Raw genomic sequence first — 17,112 nt, 5'->3', positions numbered from 1 at the left:
GACTTAAGGCAAAAGCCTGTATTGCTGTTCTAGCTGAGCCAAAGACATTCCCTGCCCTGGGTCAGGGGAGATTTGAACCCAGGTTTGGAGACCTTGAGTCCACCCAATCTACTGTTCTCCTACAAATGCACATCATGTCCACCAGGGGGCAGTACAAGGCAACATGGCTTTGCCTTTACTGGAAAGGGCCCTCATTGCAATGGCTGAGAAGGGACTCTTCTTCTCCTTCATGTTTCCTCTCATCTTTGCACACTCAGCAGCTTCCTTGCCACAGCTCTCCTCCGTCCAAAGCTGCAGTCTGTCACAACTCTAACAGTTCCTTTTCGCTCTTGACTTAAAATGGGATTCTGCCAATCAGACATTTCCAATGACTGAAGCGCAGTGGGTTCTTCCTTGCAGTGTGGCCTGATGGTTTTGTCCCCTGTGGCTGGGTGCGCCCTGGGCAGCTTTGTCTCCTGTTTGATGGAATAAACCCTTCTTTAATAGATTTCCTTTCGATGTTTGTATGAGTCTCTCTTCCAGAAGCAATATAGGCCTCATGCAGCCAAGGATGGCATCACCATAACAAAACAAAGCCAAGGGCCCTCAGTGACACTTGGCTGCCTATAAGTAAAAGTGGCCAAAATAAACGGAAGAGGCACCTTTGTTTTGAATCCCAAGGATGTGAAGTGCTGAGAGGCCATGCATTAAATGGGTTCTATAATGCTGCCATGTGACTAACCGCTTAAATTCAGGGTTATCAATATGCATGCGGCATAGCTTCCCACATTTCACAGATGGAAACTGGGATGCATGTGGCTGAGCAGCATCAGGATGGCAAAAGGTATCAGTGAAGGAGAGCAAGGAAGCGAGGAGAGGCTGCAGCAGTTTGCTTTTGCCTGAGCTGAATGGGAAGAGAAGACCTTGCTCCCTTTCCCCTTGGCTAACTTAACTGAGTGCAAATGACTTGTGGGCTTTGAACTGAAATAAGGGGAGGACAGAGGGGGAAGTGGGAGGAGGAGGAGGAGAGAGAAGCCGGGGGCTTTGAAGCACAGCGGAAAAAGGGGCAGCAGAGGATGAACTGGGGTTGCCCCTGCCAAACTGGGGCAGGGGTCCAGATGGTTAAAATGTGCAAGCGGACGTCTAGTTGCTCAATTCCCCGTGTCACACAGAAAAAGTGTCCGCTGGCAAAGAGAGAAAGGGATCCACTCTGGGGAAATGCTGGGAAGGCAGAGCGATCCCCATGTCTCAGCGAAAACCCTTTTCATTCAGGCCCCACTGCTGCAACTGCACTGGGCATCTCTCCAGGTTTTAAGGAAAAGCAGCATCCAAAGAGAAGATGCACAAACCCAGGAAAGCTCAAGCTGCCCCAAAGATCACACCCCAATTTAATGTTTCTTTATGACCCCCACACCCCATAAACCTTGTTTATGCAGCACTTTGAAGGTCTGAAAGCTCCTCATACATAACCTGTATATTGACGAAGAAAGGATGGCAACGTCTTTATTACTGCAGATGGGGCCCAATAAAGAAAGTAGGGAGAGTGCCAGTCTGACTTCTCTGGGCTGTGTGTACATGTAACCAATTAGAAGTAACACAATTAACTGTAATTAATTACTCCTCTTAGGAGGAAATAGGCTGCAACACTATTGCTTTTCAAAAGCAGCATAAACAGCAGGAACGAAGCCACCGTGCATCAAGTCATGTTTTCTGCTTCCTTTCTGCAGCTGCATTTGGAGGCATTCTTAGCATTGTTTTGACTGACTCCCCCCCAAGTTTTATGACATTCTTGTTTCAGGCCTAAAACATCCCGTGTTCCCCAGCCCTAACCAGCACAACCTGTATAACCAGCTACCTTTTCAAACCCGCCAGAGGAACTTATTATTTGAGCTCCGCAATACGTAACTTTTGAAACGCCAGCTTCCAGGCTCCGGGGAGAATGCGACGCTCGCTTTGTGTCGCGGCAGGAGTGCGTATCGTTCTTTTTCCCCCAGCATTGTCCTGAGTTTCCAGCACACTGTGAAAAAGCAGCAAGGAACAACAAGCAAATCAGAACAAGAGCTATTAGAAATGCTTCCCAAAATAGACCCGGGAAGCTGCGCTTGCCAGGCCAGCTTTTGAGATCGCACAGCTCAGTCTTTTTTATTGACTAAGCCCTGTTCTTTTCGTAGAAGGTTAATGATTTGCACATTTAGGGTTTGTTTTTCCCCTGATGGTGGGAAAGTCCTGGCTCACTGATGCAAAACAATCACCAAAGGGGACAGAAATAGTGTTGCCGGATCTAGTCTCCAGCTTTTGAGGGTGCAAACTCCAGTTTGGCTGGGTTCAGTGCTGGTGGGTGCAAATCTCCAGCCCAGCTTTCTGTAGTTTGCAAGGAGAGATTTGTTACTGCCATTTGCAAAGACTCTCCTCCAAGGCATCTATGTATTAGCTCCCTAGGGCTCACCCTCCACTCTCCTCTGTATCCACCTTCTGCCTAATGGGAGAGATTAAATGGCCCTTATCCTGTCTCCCTCAATTCTTCAGAAGGAATCATCCTCTCCTTTTACCTTGCTACTTTAGCTAAGATTTCTCTGTCCATTTCCAAACAGGGAAATCGGTTCTATGAAGAGGACTCCTATGGAAGGAAACGGTTCTGAACCAGTTTCTCTTCCAACACGCCTCCCTCTTGCCCTTTTTTCCTTCACTGATTTGGTATTTCATGTATAACAGTGGCATCCCCAGGGGCCATTTCTCAGTCTCAGGTTTTGGCCCATAAAACTGATTCGCAAGGCACCATTAAAACAATCGATCGTTGGTGTCTTTTGCCAATTCAACTGGCTTTGTCCTGCAACTAGACACATCAGAGAATGGCACCTTTGGGTGTTACCGGCCCAGGTCTTCACTGGGAAAAGACAACCAAGGCTGCCATTTTGGGGTTTTGTTTCGACAAAAGAATGTGGAGTTGAGCATCGACTCAGAACCGCCATGTTACAGAACTGGACACAACTGGTCCCCAAGAAATGTAAAAGGAGCCATTTCCTCAGCACTGTGGATTATGAGGCGGCAAATGCCTAGCCATGTTTACGCAGGTGTCAAATCTTTTCGCTTTTGTCGGAGGCCCAGCAGATGTTGCATGCTCAAAATTGTCAGCTATCAGTTTGCGCACGAAAACAGAATTGCGCGTTTGAGGAAATCCCAGTCAGCCCTGGTCTTTGAGGGATTCATAACAGCACCAAAAATAGGGCTGCCATCGTGAAGACTGCAGAAGGCTCCTCCTGACCCTTTTGTGGTTTTGTGTCTTATTAAAGTTAAGGACTTCTTCAACCTGCCCTTGTTATAACTATCAAGAGCCAAAATCCTGATTCCTTTCTCTCAGTTTACCTCAGGGAGGTAACTGAGGTAAAATTGTTTTCCCCACACATGTAAGCCAGAAAACATCTGTTGGAATAGGACTAATATTTTAAGTATTACTAATATTTTAACTGGGACCAAAACTGACTGGGCTATAGCCCTTCAGACCACAAATGGAAGTGTCCTGTGAGAAAGTACCTCAGCAGCAGCCATTTTGTTGCCCTGAAATTGACGTGGCTCCCCTTCCATGTACCAAGTGGGCGATATTAGGGTTTAGGCACCAAAGCAAACCAACAAAAGAGTGTGTGTGTGTGTGTGTGTGTGAAGATGACGGGGAACTGAATTCTTCCTCAGTTGTATCTCTGTATTGTTGACACCTTTTCCACAGAGAGTCAACATGGAGGGAAAATCCCAAACAGACAACAGTGTTGAGCAAGGAGAGCTACAACACACACTCCTCATTTGTGAATGAAAAGAGGCAGAAAAATGATTTTAAAATGGGCACATGCACAAAGACACACAAATGCACACACACACCAAGCTATACTGAGTTTGGGCCTGAGAGAAAATAGGCCCAATAAGGCCAAAATGAGCCGTCTTTCTTCCCCCCAGCCTCTGCTGCTTTTCTGTCAGCACAGGAAAACAAAGAATATAAAACAAAAACAGCTATTTACTCCACAAATTTTACTGCGTGGGCAAAGAACATGTTGCTTTAAGACAGCATTTTGATGCCAGGTGTGCAGAGACTACTCTGAGGAGAGTATGAGTAATTCAAATTTAAAAACTGAAGCGCCAACAGACATGGTTTGTGAAGAAAAATGTGATGCTTTCCAAGGCAGCTCTTCCCAAAGGAGTAAATGTCTGTCTGGCCAAACCCCGTTTTTACCACACATTAAAAATCTGACATCTCTTCATCCTCTGAAGCCAGTTTCTATCTGGATTGTATACATTTATTTTAACTTTTTAAAAAATATTACAATTGGCTGTTAACCATCTTTGGAAAAAGGCGAGACATGAGCACATGAATAGCAATTTAAGGCATATACTACTAGCATACTGGCTATAAGGAGATGTGGGAATCAAAATCCACATGGAATCAATACTTTTAGTGGGCGAACCAAAAGAAGACAAGAAAATAGGGTGGTGGAAGGGATTTTTAAATTCTCTATGCTGCTAAACACAAAGCCCTTCATAAACTCATAAGCTCCGTCCTGGTTCCTAAGGCACTCTGTTTATTGGGATTGCCTAAAAATTATGACATATACTTGTATTTTAGGGAATGAGGGGCTCCTAAATTCAGCGCATAAAATGTGACCGTCCAGCGCCACATGCACAGAAATCCCAGGCAAAGGGATGATGATACACAGGGTTGGCATGATGGAAATATTAATTTTTCCAATTATTATCATCATCATCATCATCATCATCATCCTCATTATCATCCAACAACAAAGCAGATTTGTGGCACAAGGGCTCTCTCACAGAGAAATCCAAACGCCTCACAAAATTGCAAATCCCAGGATTCCATAGCACTGATCCATGGCAAAGTGGGGTCAAGCTGGATTATTTGTGCCATGTTCAAAGAGATTCCACCTGAACATTAGGAGGAACTTCCTGACAGTAAGGGCTGTTCGACAGTGGAATGCACTCCTTCCTCGGAGGGTGATAGAGTCTCCTTCCTTGGAGGTCTTTAAACAGAGGCTGGATGGCCATCTGTCAGGGATGCTTTGAATTGGATTTCCTGCATGGCAGAATGGGGTTGGACTGGATGGCCCTAGTGGTCTCTTCCAACTCTATGATTCTATGATTCTATGTGGATGCAGTCATGCTTAGACTGCCTATTGTCAAGCTATCCAGGCAGAAACACTCAGTTTAGCCTGCTCTTCTGTCTTTAACTGAAGCCTCGTTTGGGGGGGGGGGGGGGTCCCAGTAGGCAGCTTTGTTTCCCAGCATGGCAAAGCTATTACCGCCTAATAATTACCCCAGATCAAAAGCTTAGTTGCCCCAGGGTAGAAAGGAAAAGATGGTGCCTTATGGTCTGCCATTTGCACAATGGCACTGTGCAAATCCTAGGTGCATGATTATACTAAGAATACCCATTATTTCCAGCTATTGCTATCATTTCACTACTACCGTCTGGCGGGACCTAGGTGGCTCAAATACAGAGGAAAGCTGGGTAACACCAGGGCAAAGATATGAGGCTACTATGAGGGAGGGCAGGGCACAGGCCAAGGAACAATACAGGATGATCATGACCAGGAGCCTTGGCCCATAGGGCGCCGCGGGAAAAGCCAAGGCGACAGCGCCCCCTTCCCCGCTCAGCGGCCACTGGGGGAACTGCAGCCACGCCGAGGGCGCCTGCGCAGAGGCCTCTCCCGGGCCGGCGCAGGACAGCGCCACAAAATGGCCGCGCAGCGAAGGCAGCGCCACAAAATGGCGGCCGCAGAAAGAACAAAGGGATCGGGGGGGGGGCAGGAGGGGAGGAAGGAAAAAGCAAAGCCCCAAATGCGTTGTTTCTTGTTGTTTGAAGGCCCCCTCCGCCGCAAAACACCGCTTGGCGCTTTCCCCTCTGTGCTCAGAGAAAGCGTTGCTGCCCCTTTTGCATTTATTCTGCTTGTCTCTCTCTCTCTCTAGAACCCTTTTAAAAGCCCTTCTGTGTCCCAGAACAGGGCTGGGGCTGTCCTATTGTTGGACGTAAAGCCTTCTGCCTTTTCACATGCCTGACCCCCCCCCTTTTTTTTTTCCTGGTTGCTTTTATTATGTTTGGCAAGAAATATAAACTAGGGCTCAGTCTGCAGCACGCGACATTAATAGTAGCCCCCTTCCTTGCTTCCCCACAGAAGCACCTGCTTCCGACTGGCTTGGCCATTCCTTCATCTTCATGAACCAAGAGGGCCGTTTTCTGCAGAGCCTCACTCCTTGACTTGTCCATTGCCCTTTTCACCAAATCTCCCTCTTGATCTTGCCATTTGTAGGTCTTTTTAAAAGCCTCCCAACCCTTCCCTCCCACAGTTCTTTAATGAAATTTCCACCTTCACATCCACCTCACAATTGCAATAAGACACAATCCTGCCTGGCTTTGCTTGGGCTGAACTTGCTTCCTTCCAGAAAGGGCTTCTGCAGAAATAGATAGGTCTTGCTGATTCCAAACAAGCCCCTTACAAAGAATCCCCTTCTTTCAATGCCTTTCTTACATCTTCTCAAGATCCCTTAAGCTGCACCTAAAGAGACCAGAATTCTTGGACTCAAAAAAGACAAACCCACTCTTTTTTATTTTCTGACACAACAAGGTTGCCAAAAACCCCAAAGCATCTTCACCTCTTCATCTAGGCCCCCTAAAATCAGGCTGCATCCGCTGCCTCTTCCTCTGCGTCTGTAGTACCTTTATAAATACAACCATTAAACAGATGCACACAAACATCCTAGTCACACAGATACTTTTCTTGATTACATATTACCTTTGCATTCCTCCGTTCGCATTTAACTATTATATATCCTATAAGCAAAAGGCAAAGGAGAAAATCACACAACAGGAAACAAAAAAACCCATCAAAAAAAGGCAAATGCAACCCTTTTGTTACATGGGAAAAATATTCAAAATAAGCAATAAATCCAAGAACGACTTAGTCTTTATTTTTCAGGTTTAATCCACTGAAGTGCAGATTTGTCCTTGAGATATTAAAGGGAAGAGACTAGGAATCTCCCTGGAGCTGCAAAAGCCAGGAGATCTCTCCCAAAGAGAAGACAAACCCTGGAAAGGATTCCTTGTGAGGCACTGAATCTAAATGACTCATGTTTGTTTTCTTCTCCAGTGTGAGGCACAAAATTTGAAACGTGGCAGGGTATATATATATATATATATTTTCCCCTTCACATTTCGGAGCGGATATCCTTTCAAGAGATTCCACCATGCAAGAGCTCAGAGCATCCCCAGAACTGTGATGTGCTTTGTTTGGCCTTTGGCTAGTTATGGACTGTGGAGGCGGCCAGCGGAAGAGAGAGGCTGCCCCTCCGCCTGGGTGGTGCGCTTCCCTTGCTTGCCTCCTGGCTGAGCATGCAAAGAGGGGGCTGCCTGCAGTGGTGTCCTCTCCCCCCTCTCCTCCCCAGATTGGCTGCCTGCTTCCAGAAGCTTCTAAAGAAGGAAGCGCTGCTGCTGCTGCTGTGCACAAAAATGGCTTTGCAGCGGCTTGCTCTGCTTCCCCCTTCTTTGTAAGCCCTGCTCCTCTTGGCCTGCCTTGGGAAAGGAGGGAGGGAGGGAGGGGGGGAGGCAGGGAACATGGGAGGAAAGGGTCTGGGGGGTTGGGAAAATGGCTCATTCACTGCGCCAGAAGCCCTTCTTTTGCCGCATTGTGGGGTAGGCGTGGTTGGCTGCAGTGCAGGGGAAGGAAGGAAGGAAGGAAGGAAGGAAGGAAGGAAGGAAGGAAGGAAAAGGGGAAATGGAAAAAGAAAAGGGAGACTGAGGGAGGGAGCTTGTGCTTTTTTCTTCCTTGCTCAGAAGCAGGGCAGTGTTTCCACAGTTGAGTAATCAGCCAGTGCGCAGGATGGTGGTGGTGGTGGTGGCGCTGGCCGGGAGAGTCCTCCTCCTCCTCTCCTCCTCCTCCATTTTCTTCAGCCCACCCAGGCTGCATCCAGCCCTTCTGATGTCTCAATTTGGAGATGCATCATCAGTCGAACGTATAGTTTAAAGAAACCTTCTCTCCGGCGGCCGGCCTCAGAATCACCAAACTGTGCAAAACACTAGACTAGATCCCTTTGAGAGGACACAGCTGCTGGCGGTAGAAGAGAGTTCTTGTTTGGGTAGTATAGGCTCCTGGTTTGTTGGGGATCACACCTGAAAGAATTCGCAGCAAGGCTCCGCAGGAACCCCAGGGGAAAACACTGGAGGCAGAGAGAAAAAGGCACACAGAGAGGTAAATTGCAAGGGGCTGGGAGCAGACAGGGAGACTTTGCTTGCCTGGTTGGATTCCTGACAGGAGAAGGGATTATGCATTAAAGCTCTTTTCTTAAGCCCATTCCCATCACCCTTCTAGTAAGCCCTGTTAGTTGTGTGTGTGTGTGTGTGTGTGTGTGTGTTAAAATTTCAAAGGCATTCCCCACCCAATTTCAGCAAGCACACACAGGGTTACATTGGCATTTTAAATTCCATCTCAGTTGTCCGGTTACAACTACACTTAGAATCATAGAGTTGGAAGAGGCCACAAGGGCCATCCAGTCCAACCCCATTCTGCCATACTCTGTCCTAAGTGCCTTCAGGTAATGCCATGGTCTCTCTCTGGGGGTACGCAATCTACCTACTGCCCCATTCCTGGCGCTGCTTTCAGGGCTTAGGACCTCTCCCCTGAAGGTGTAAAAATGGACAGAAACTGCCTACCAAGAGACAGAGTACTTTCCCTCATTGAAGGAGGGTGGATTACACTTACACAAACACACACACACACCAGGGGTTGGGCAGAAAGGCATTGACAAATCGGGCTGATTGGAGTCACTGGGGATTTCTCCAGTCTCCTGGAGAGGCTGCCAAGCTTTGGTCCAGTCTCTGTAGCTAAGGCTGCCTCCACACTGGAGAAAGAACCTGGTTTGGCACCGCTTTTCAGCCTCCTGGCTCAAGGCTATGGGATTCTGGGAGTTGGAGCACCTTGTGGCTCTGCTCCGCTCTGGGCCCACAACAAACTCCAGCTCCCAGAATCCCTCAGCCTTGAGCCAAGGCAACTGAAGCGGTGCCAAACTGGGTTATTTCTGCAGTGTGGATGCAGCCTATGAGTTCCCCCCAGACAAAGTAATTCACGACGTGTGTTTGCTCCGCAATGGGAAATGTGCCTGGCTCCAGAGGCCTATTAAATGGGCTGCGGGAGGCGGTCTGTTCCGCCTGATCTTTACTGAAGGCTCCCAGTCCTAAGTGGAGGGAAACACTCTGAACATGTGGCACCTTTGAGACCAACTGCCAGAAAGGCCTTGGCGGCATGAGCTTTCCTAGGCTAGCATTTGGGGGAAGTAGGCTGAAGGCTAGCAAAGCTCCTGCTGCCAATCTCTTTCTTTCAGCCAAGTGCCAAGGGTGCCACAAGGCCTCTCTGGGCACTGATCCTGCTGACTGACGCGGCTGTGTCTTGGACCTCTGGGCCTGTGCTTGGGGTCGCCCCAATTCCTGTTGTTGGCCAGACCCAGGATGGCCACAGGCCCGCCTGGCCCAGGGTTGCCTCCGAGGGAAGGGAAGGCACTCAGCCCTGAAAGCCCCCCTTGGCCCTGCTTCGCCTCTCTTCCGCGCTGGGCCTGGCTCTGGGAAAATGTCCTTCCAGGCCATTAAACAATACATTCATTATTGCAATGAACCATGGAGAGACCCAGTGTTCTCCTCCTCCTCCTCCTCCAAGCAAGGAAACCCACAAGTCACACTCTCTCAGCCTCTGCACTGACATCCATGGAGAGCCCAGCAGCCTGCCTTCCTTCCCGGCCATCCTAAAGCAGAGCTGGTCGCGCATGCGCAGCAAGGAAGGCAAGGCGGGCGCCCGGCTGAGAGGAGAGTGTGAGAGAAAGCCCGTCGGCGCCCGTTCTGCGCATGCGCGCTCCCCGCGGAGAGGCGTATTGGGGACAGCGGGATTCTCTCACCCTTCCCCCACCAGCTGCCCCCGTCCGACTGCGCACGCGCGCCCTCCCTCCCGTCTTTTCTTCTCCTGCCGCTCGCCCCGCCCCCTCTGCCTGCCACTGCGCCTGCGCCGAGCGCGCGCCTTCTCTCTCTGGCCCCGCCCTCCGCTCTCGTCCGGCCAATCAGGATCCGGCGTGGGAGCGCGAGGACGGCGGCCGGCAGCGGGTTGGCGGAGGGCGTCGGGCGAGTGCGCCTGCGCGCCAGAGGAAGCGAGCGAGCGAGCGACGCTGCGGGGGCTGCCACGGCCGCCGTCGCCTCCGCTGAGGAGAAACCCAGCAGCGAAGAAGCTGAGGAGGATCTGAGCAGAGCCGGAGGGGCCTCCGCAACCGCGGATCCGGGAGGAAGGAAGGAAGGGGAGAGCGGAGGAGGAGCGGGAGCGGCGGCGGCATCGGCAACGAGGGGAACGAGCAGCGCCGCCGCCGCCGCCGCCTCCGGGAGCAGCCCCGCCGCCGCCGCCGCCAGCCCCGCCGCCTCCTCCTCCGCTGCCGCCGTCTCCGCCGCCGCCGCCCAAGGGAAGAGGAGGAGGAGGAGGAGGGGAGCAGCATCAGCAGCGGCGGGGGGCCCCGGTGGGATGGTGTCCCCCACCGGCGCCGCGGAGGGAGGAGGCGGCGGCGGCGGCGGCGGCGGGGGAGAAGCGGCAGCAGCAGCAGCAGCGGCAGCAGCAGCAACGATAGCAGCAGCAGCAGCAGCAGCAGCGAAAGGAGCCGGAGCCGGAGCAGGCCCCGAGAGGCAGCAGCAGCAGCGGCGGCGGAGGCGGAGGCGAGCCAGCGCCAGGAGGAGCAGCGTCAGCGCAGTGTCCCTGGGCCCCGGAGGAGCAGGAGGAGGAGGAGGAGGAGGAGGCGAGGAAGGAGGCGGCGGAGGCCGAGGCAGAGGAGGAAGCCGCCGCCGCTCCAGCAGAACCGGCGGCGGAGGGCGCTGCTCCCTCCCGCGGCGCTGAGCCGAGCGGAGCCCAGGGAGGCGGCGGCCCGGCGGCGGAGGCAGCAGCAGCGGCAGCAGCAGCAGAAGGACCCGCCGGAGAACAAGAAGAAGCCGCCGCCGCCGCCGCCGCCGCCTCCTCGAAGACCGCTGTCGCCTTCGCCGCGCTTCCCCCCGTCTTCGCCCAGCAGCAGCAGCATGGTCCGGGAGACCAGGCACCTCTGGGTGGGCAACTTGCCGGAGAACGTCCGCGAGGAGAAGATCATCGAGCACTTCAAGCGGTGAGTGAGTCCAGGGCAGGCAGGCAGGCAGGCAGGCAGGGAGGCCCGCCCGGCCGCCAGAGGCATCTCTCTCTCTCTCTCTCTCTCTCTCTCTCGGCCGCCTGGGCTGCAAGGGCCAGGCGAGGCAGGGAGGTCACTGGAGGAGAGGGAGGAGGGGCTAAGGCTGGCTGGGCGTCTTGGGGGGCAGCCCTGGGAAGACCCCCCCCCGTCCCCTCTGGGGCAAAGCGGGGAGACTGCCCTTGGTGGGTCCTCTGGAGGCCACAATGGGGAGCCTAGGGAGGGCAGCAGGGGAAGCAGGGCAAGGGGTTTGTTCCATTGCCCTCCCTTTGGGTCTCTAGGGGCAGGATGAAACCCGGCTAAGCAGTCCCGCTGGGAGCAGCTCTTCCTTCCTTCCTTCCTTCAAGCAAAGGAGGTGCTGTGGACTGGGACAATGCCAGCGCAACTCAGACTTCCCTGAGAGCGGTGCAGTTGGTGGAATCCATGGCCTCTTCCAGACAGCCAAAAGAACGCTGCTTTGAGTCACCGTTTCAAGGATGCATGCGCCCTAAGAGTCCAGAAGCCACACCAAAGCCATGATCCAGTCTTGAGCGTGGCTTTGGGGCAACTTCTGGACTCTTAGGACGCATGCATCCTTGAAACGCCATCCCTCCACTGTGACTCAAAGCAGCTTTCTTTTGGCTGTCTCCTTGCTGCCTTTCCCCTTGGCCTGGCCAGAGACCTTAGCTCTGGGTGTTTTCCTCCTACCTTGCATAATCCAGTCGTACTTGGCCTACTAGTGCCAAGTGTCTGCTGCCTGTCTTTGGGAGGACGGACGGACGGACGGACAGACGGTGGGTGAGTTCAGGGCAGCCGATGGTTGTAGGACTAGCCACCCCTCCCGGGGAACCTTCTCTGTTGTAACTATCATGGAAGCCTCTTAGAACACCAGAGCCATGCTACACAGAAGCATTTGGGCCATCTACAATGTCTTTCCGTCTGGGACCCAGAAGGCCTTGCCCATTTCCTGATACTTTCCTAGCTGCTGTTCAGAAAATGGTGGGGCCCAGCTAAGTGAGTCACCATGGGAAAAGGAGAGTTGCTGCTCGCTCGCTGCCTAGTGGAGGAACAAGCTTGGCTGGGGAAGGAGGCAAGAAACATGGAGGAGGTATTGGAGTCCCTCTGCCCTTGTTTGGTCACTGGCCGGCCGCATGAGTTTTGAGTTAGGGTTGTGGTTTCAGGTCTGGAATGGAGGGCTCTCCCTTGGCCTCCATGAATAGCCTTGGCTAGAGAAGGAGGCAGACCCCGCTCTCCTCTGCTGCCCTCTCAGCCCTTCCTACTTGATGGTCTCCGTGGGGGAAACAGCCGGTTTTGTTCTGTTGGCGTTCCTCTATGCAGAAAAATGCACCATCTGTGGAAGTGGGCAAGGGACCTGTGCTTCCCGCTTGGTTCCTCCCCTTCAGTAGCCTCTTGCCTGGCTATTTTCATGCTCAGAGGGAAGGAAGAAGCACCAGGCGGACGGACACAGTGGGGGGACTCCTTTACCCAGCGCGGTCATGGCAGTGCGAGGCTTGCCTTGTCTGAAAGCCTTTCTAAAATGGCGGCCAGGACCCAGTGGATGTAGGAAAGAGCGAGGGATCTCAGGCTGCTGCAGGCCAGGAGGTGGGGGAGCCGCTTTGCCAGAGAGAGCAGAGCTCCCTTGTTGCAGCTGCCTCACTGGAAATGTGCAAAGGGAAAGGATCAGAAAAGAGCAGTTGTTGCTGTGTGAGAGAGAGAGGGAGCGTGTGCCCCTGGGACATCCTTTAGGCTTTGCAAAGGGACAAGCACCCCTTCTGCTCAGGTCCATGAGAACAACCTTGTACCACAAGCTACAAAAAGGAGAGGGAGGGAGGGAGGGAGGCTTCAGGATGTAACTGGCCACAGGGAGGGGAAACTCTGGCTAGGCAGATCTTGGGAGCTGTTACATAAAACCTTGAAGGAGTTGCCTTGTTTTGTCTTGGAAGAAAAGTGAGTTGCCTTGGGCTGGAAGTGCTGCTGCAAAAAGAGGGTTTGGCGTTGTGGTTGTGCCGATAGGTTTTGTTTTGGGGACTGGCGGGAGGGTGTTAGGGTCCATACTGGGTTGGCTTGACTTGTGTGCCAAGATTGCAGAAGGATTCCTCAAGTGAGAATTCAACCTTGCTTTCCAGCTTTACCTCCTTCGCCTTGTTTTTGCAGAGCGTTTTGAATGCCGGACAGAGTTGCCATGGTGCTGTCGCTTAGTGATGGATCGGGAAAATGGAGGAATTAATTGATTTGCTTCCTCCTTTCTGAATGCGCTATCAGTTGAAATACAGGTCTTGAAAGGAGTTTGGGTACCTGTGTGTTTGCCTTCTTAAGGCTCTTCTGTTCAGGATTCTTTGGCTGGGAGGGGATCTGTACATTTCCACTTGTACCTCAAAAGCCTCCTTCCAGCTGCTTGGTTTCCCATGTCCTTTAACTATCAGGTATCTGTTGGCTTGAGTTTCGGGTGGCAGGAGACCATTGTCAAGTCCTGTGTGCTCAGAGGACCTTTCTTTGTATGTCTCTGCTGGGCTGGGTAGGGAAGGATCAGGTTGCACAACAATCGCCTGGCTAGCTTTGCTTTGCAGGGCTGTGTCGTTGCACATATCCCTCTGAAAGGCTGCTTCCTGTGGTTGCTGCTGCCTAGATGGGGGAAGGCTGGATTATTGGGAAAGGCTGTGTGTGTGTGTGTAGCTGCCTTCAAGTCCTTGGGTCGGAGGAGGAGGAGGAGGAGGAAAATCCTTTTTGGATGCAAGCTGGTCTCTGTGGCTCAAAGTTCCCACCCATCCCCCAGTCTGTGAATAGGGACAAAGAGGATGCCCAGAGCCTGGGGGGGGGGCGGGGGGAGAGATTTTCATTGCTTATGCATCTCAGAATTACACATTAAATACATTTAGAAATGGCTTTTGAGCACAGTAGCATCTCATTCTGCAAGGGACACACTTTAAAAACTCCTAGAAACGGTATCCAGAGAGAATGGGAAGGCCAAGGTGCTTTTTATGTAGCTTTGCTCTTGCCTTTATTAAGACCAAGCGCAATGTCACGGTGTCATCAGCAACTCCGGAGTGTCCTTCTTCAGGCAGGATGCGAGACACAACAGGATGGAGGATGGCCTTGCCCTCCCTACCGTTTTGACTTGGCTTTCTACTTTGGTGTCTCCAGCTGTCAGCGCAATAATTTGGACTGGCCCCAGATATAACAGACCTAAAATATGCTGTCAGTCTTTTTCTCTGTTCTGAAGTGAATGTGCTTCCTTTTTTGGAAAACTGCTCCAAAATGTCAGGGCTCACAGAAATGTTCCAGTTTCAGAAAGGCCTTCATAGTCTACCATAGAACTACTCTTGAGTTACTGTGCTTTGTGGGGTGAGGAAAGGAGGAGCCAGTGCACAAAGTTCTCAAAATACAAGTCATTTACTATACACTCTGGAGAATAGCACCTCTTCTCATCTTAATCCAGTCAGTATGGTACTGTCTTAAAATGGGGGTGATGTGGTAGTGAGTGATTTAAGATTGAGTCCAGAGTCCTTTCTGGAGACGTTGTTTTCCTGTGAAATGCTTCTAGGATTCCCGCTTCTGGTTCCCGCTTGGGATCTGAGGAGCTGATTAGCTGTTACTAGAAAGTCTTTTGCAATTCTAATTGTACCCTAATTGTTGTTGTACTTGAACTACTGCAATGATTTCCCACTATGGAAGCAGAGAGAGGGCAGCTTGTGAGGGAAAGGTGGGTAAATATAGCAACGTTTTCTGCTCTGCCCAAATGCCAAGTGCCCATGTTTCTCTTTTGATTTGCTTAGGGAAAAAGACAGGAGCCTCTGCCTCTCCCATTTCAACTAGAGAAGGTATATTAGCGTGAAACCTTCCTTATCAGCCTATTAGTCGAAGTGCAGTGAAAATATTTCAGTGGCTTCTCAAGGGCTGGTGCTCTTTGAAGTTTAGAAAATGCTGGAGATGAGAGCTCAAGGTTTTCCTTGCATTGTAATAATCTTCTACGGGGGCCTTAAAGTTGCAGAAGGCAAAGACCAGTCATGAGACTGAAGGTGTCCTTGAGTCCCAGTTTCTCCTTAGGGAAGAATGGCCTTCTTGTAGATCCCAGTTTGGTCTCTGGTAGCTTCCATTCTGTTTTTGCAGTCCACCAGTTGCCCTCCCCTTCTCCCTCCTCCTTGCTAAAGGGTAAGAAACTGTGGAAGCTTGGTCTGGAAATGTGGGCTCAAGCTGTGTGTGCTTTTGGGTTTCTTAGGTGCCTCTGCCATCTTGTTTGACACCTGCCCTGCCTTCAATGCAGCAGCGAATGGAAGTCCAACTGAAGGACGGAGAGGCTTTGGATCTTCCCTCCCTCAGAATGAATGTGTTTGTGCCTGTGCATGTGCATGTGCGCACGCTGCCTTGCTGCTGCCTCCGAAGAGGAGGGCTTGGTGCAGAAGGGGATGAGTCATTGGGAAGGAGGCAGAAGAGAAAGTAGATTTTCCCTCACATGACGAGGAGGAGAGATCCCCATGAGACCAAATAACTTAGCCGAGTTTGGTTTGTTGCCTTATCACAGTTCTTTGTTTTAAATTCCACCCACTCCTTTAATATCATTTACTTCCTTGAAAGCAGGAGCAGGGAGGTTTCTAGGTTGCAGCTACTGGATCACTTTGCTTTGCTGACCGAATGGTTCTGCCCTTTGCTGCTTTGCTTGGCATGGGATTCCTCAGACCTTTGGGCTGGTGAGGCAGCAGAGGCTTCCCTAAGAGGCTCTCTCTCTGCCTGCCTTGAGGAAACTCCTTGAAGGTTCATCCTGCTTCCCAACAGCCTGTCAGTCAGCTGGGCAGGGAAAGAGTGGGCATAGGAGATCCGGTCATCTCCCTTTGGGACCCAGGCATGGATTTCTGAATCCCCTTGAACAAGCTAGGCCTTTGGCAGTATAATATCCAGGCAGTGTTTGGGCAGGAACTACACAGAAGCTCCTGCAAAGGCATGAAAATGCATAAAACACTCCCAGTACCCCAACCGCCTGTGCCTCTTTCTCAGACTGGCACCAGGAGGTGACATGATGTCAATTCTGGCCACCATTTTGAGAGGGCTCTGAAGAAGAACAGACTCCTTAAAATCCTCATGGGGCATGCGTTCCTCCATGTGGGCAGGTCACCTTAACTTTACTGAGAGAGGTGTTTCCTTGCCCTGCCAGGGCAAGTCTTCTCATGCTTCCCTGGCCCTGTTTCTTTTAACACTGGGAAGGAAGTCGGCATCAAAGCACATGCTTGGCCCATACTTTTCGCTGCTTGATAAGTGGGTGTTTACACCAGAGGAGAAAAATGTGAGGGTCTCTTGGGAAATCCATACATCATATCCCCTGCCCCAAGCTTTGAGACCGTAACATGATCCTCTCTTGGCTGACTGGAGAGAGGTTTTCCAAAGGGTGCAGGATGCCTTGCTTCTTGGGAGACTGTGTGGCTTGTGTGTCTGTCGGCCTGCATGTGCACACAGACATGCCTGTACTTTGGTAGAGTAACCCATGTGTTGGGAGGAAGGGTAGGTCTGTGCCAGTGGAGTCAATTCTAGATAAATTGGGTGAATTATGTTAACTCTTGCTGTGTACTAGCAGAAAATAATTTGTAAAACCTAACAACCCTTTGTGTGTAACTGTTCTGTGTGCATTTTTTATTTTTTGCCAGAGGGAAACTGGAATTTTACAGAGGTAGAAATTCAGTAACTCAACTGCAGGCCATTCAGGTCTATGGATGCCAGGCAGTGGTGGCCTGCTCTCCTTGCATGTCTGGCAAAAGCCATTATATTATTACTATTATTTTATTAGCAATCAACAGATCAAACATACAGCTAAACATCGGACATACAGAATGCCTTGGCAGTTAGAGTAGCCCCCGGTTCAGAACAAGGCCCTGCGCATAGCCAGTAAGGATGGCTTTAAAACTGATCATCCCTGCCATCATGATTTGTGGGCATGCTGCC

General features: G+C 51.3%; 2 protein-coding genes across 3 annotated transcripts in view; both read left to right on the top strand.

Annotated features, from left to right (window-relative positions):
• Window positions 1-7,619: 7,619 nt before the first annotated feature.
• On the top strand, window positions 7,620-10,889 carry LOC149307581 (uncharacterized). Its single transcript, XM_089536784.1, has 2 exons — window positions 7,620-7,666; window positions 10,079-10,889. Exons 1-2 carry the CDS (start codon window positions 7,620-7,622, stop codon window positions 10,887-10,889), a joined length of 858 nt encoding a protein of 285 aa, XP_089392910.1.
• A 79-nt stretch (window positions 10,890-10,968) lies between these two features.
• SPEN (spen family transcriptional repressor) overlaps window positions 10,969-17,112 on the top strand; it is a 47,647-nt gene continuing 41,503 nt past the window's right edge. For both annotated transcript variants that reach the window (XM_089537247.1, XM_089537246.1), the window contains exon 1: window positions 10,969-11,148. In XM_089537247.1, the coding sequence (XP_089393373.1) occupies window positions 11,066-11,148 (83 nt within the window). In that variant the 5' untranslated portion in view covers window positions 10,969-11,065. The remainder of the gene's footprint in view (window positions 11,149-17,112) is intronic.

The sequence above is a fragment of the Sceloporus occidentalis genome, unplaced genomic scaffold (genome assembly GCF_023333645.1).
Source record: "Sceloporus occidentalis isolate IW3139 unplaced genomic scaffold, rSceOcc1.0.p SCAF_8, whole genome shotgun sequence".
Lineage (NCBI taxonomy): Eukaryota > Metazoa > Chordata > Lepidosauria > Squamata > Phrynosomatidae > Sceloporus > Sceloporus occidentalis.
The sequence above is the reverse complement of the archived record's forward strand: the minus strand, read 5'-3'. Positions and strand labels throughout refer to the sequence as shown.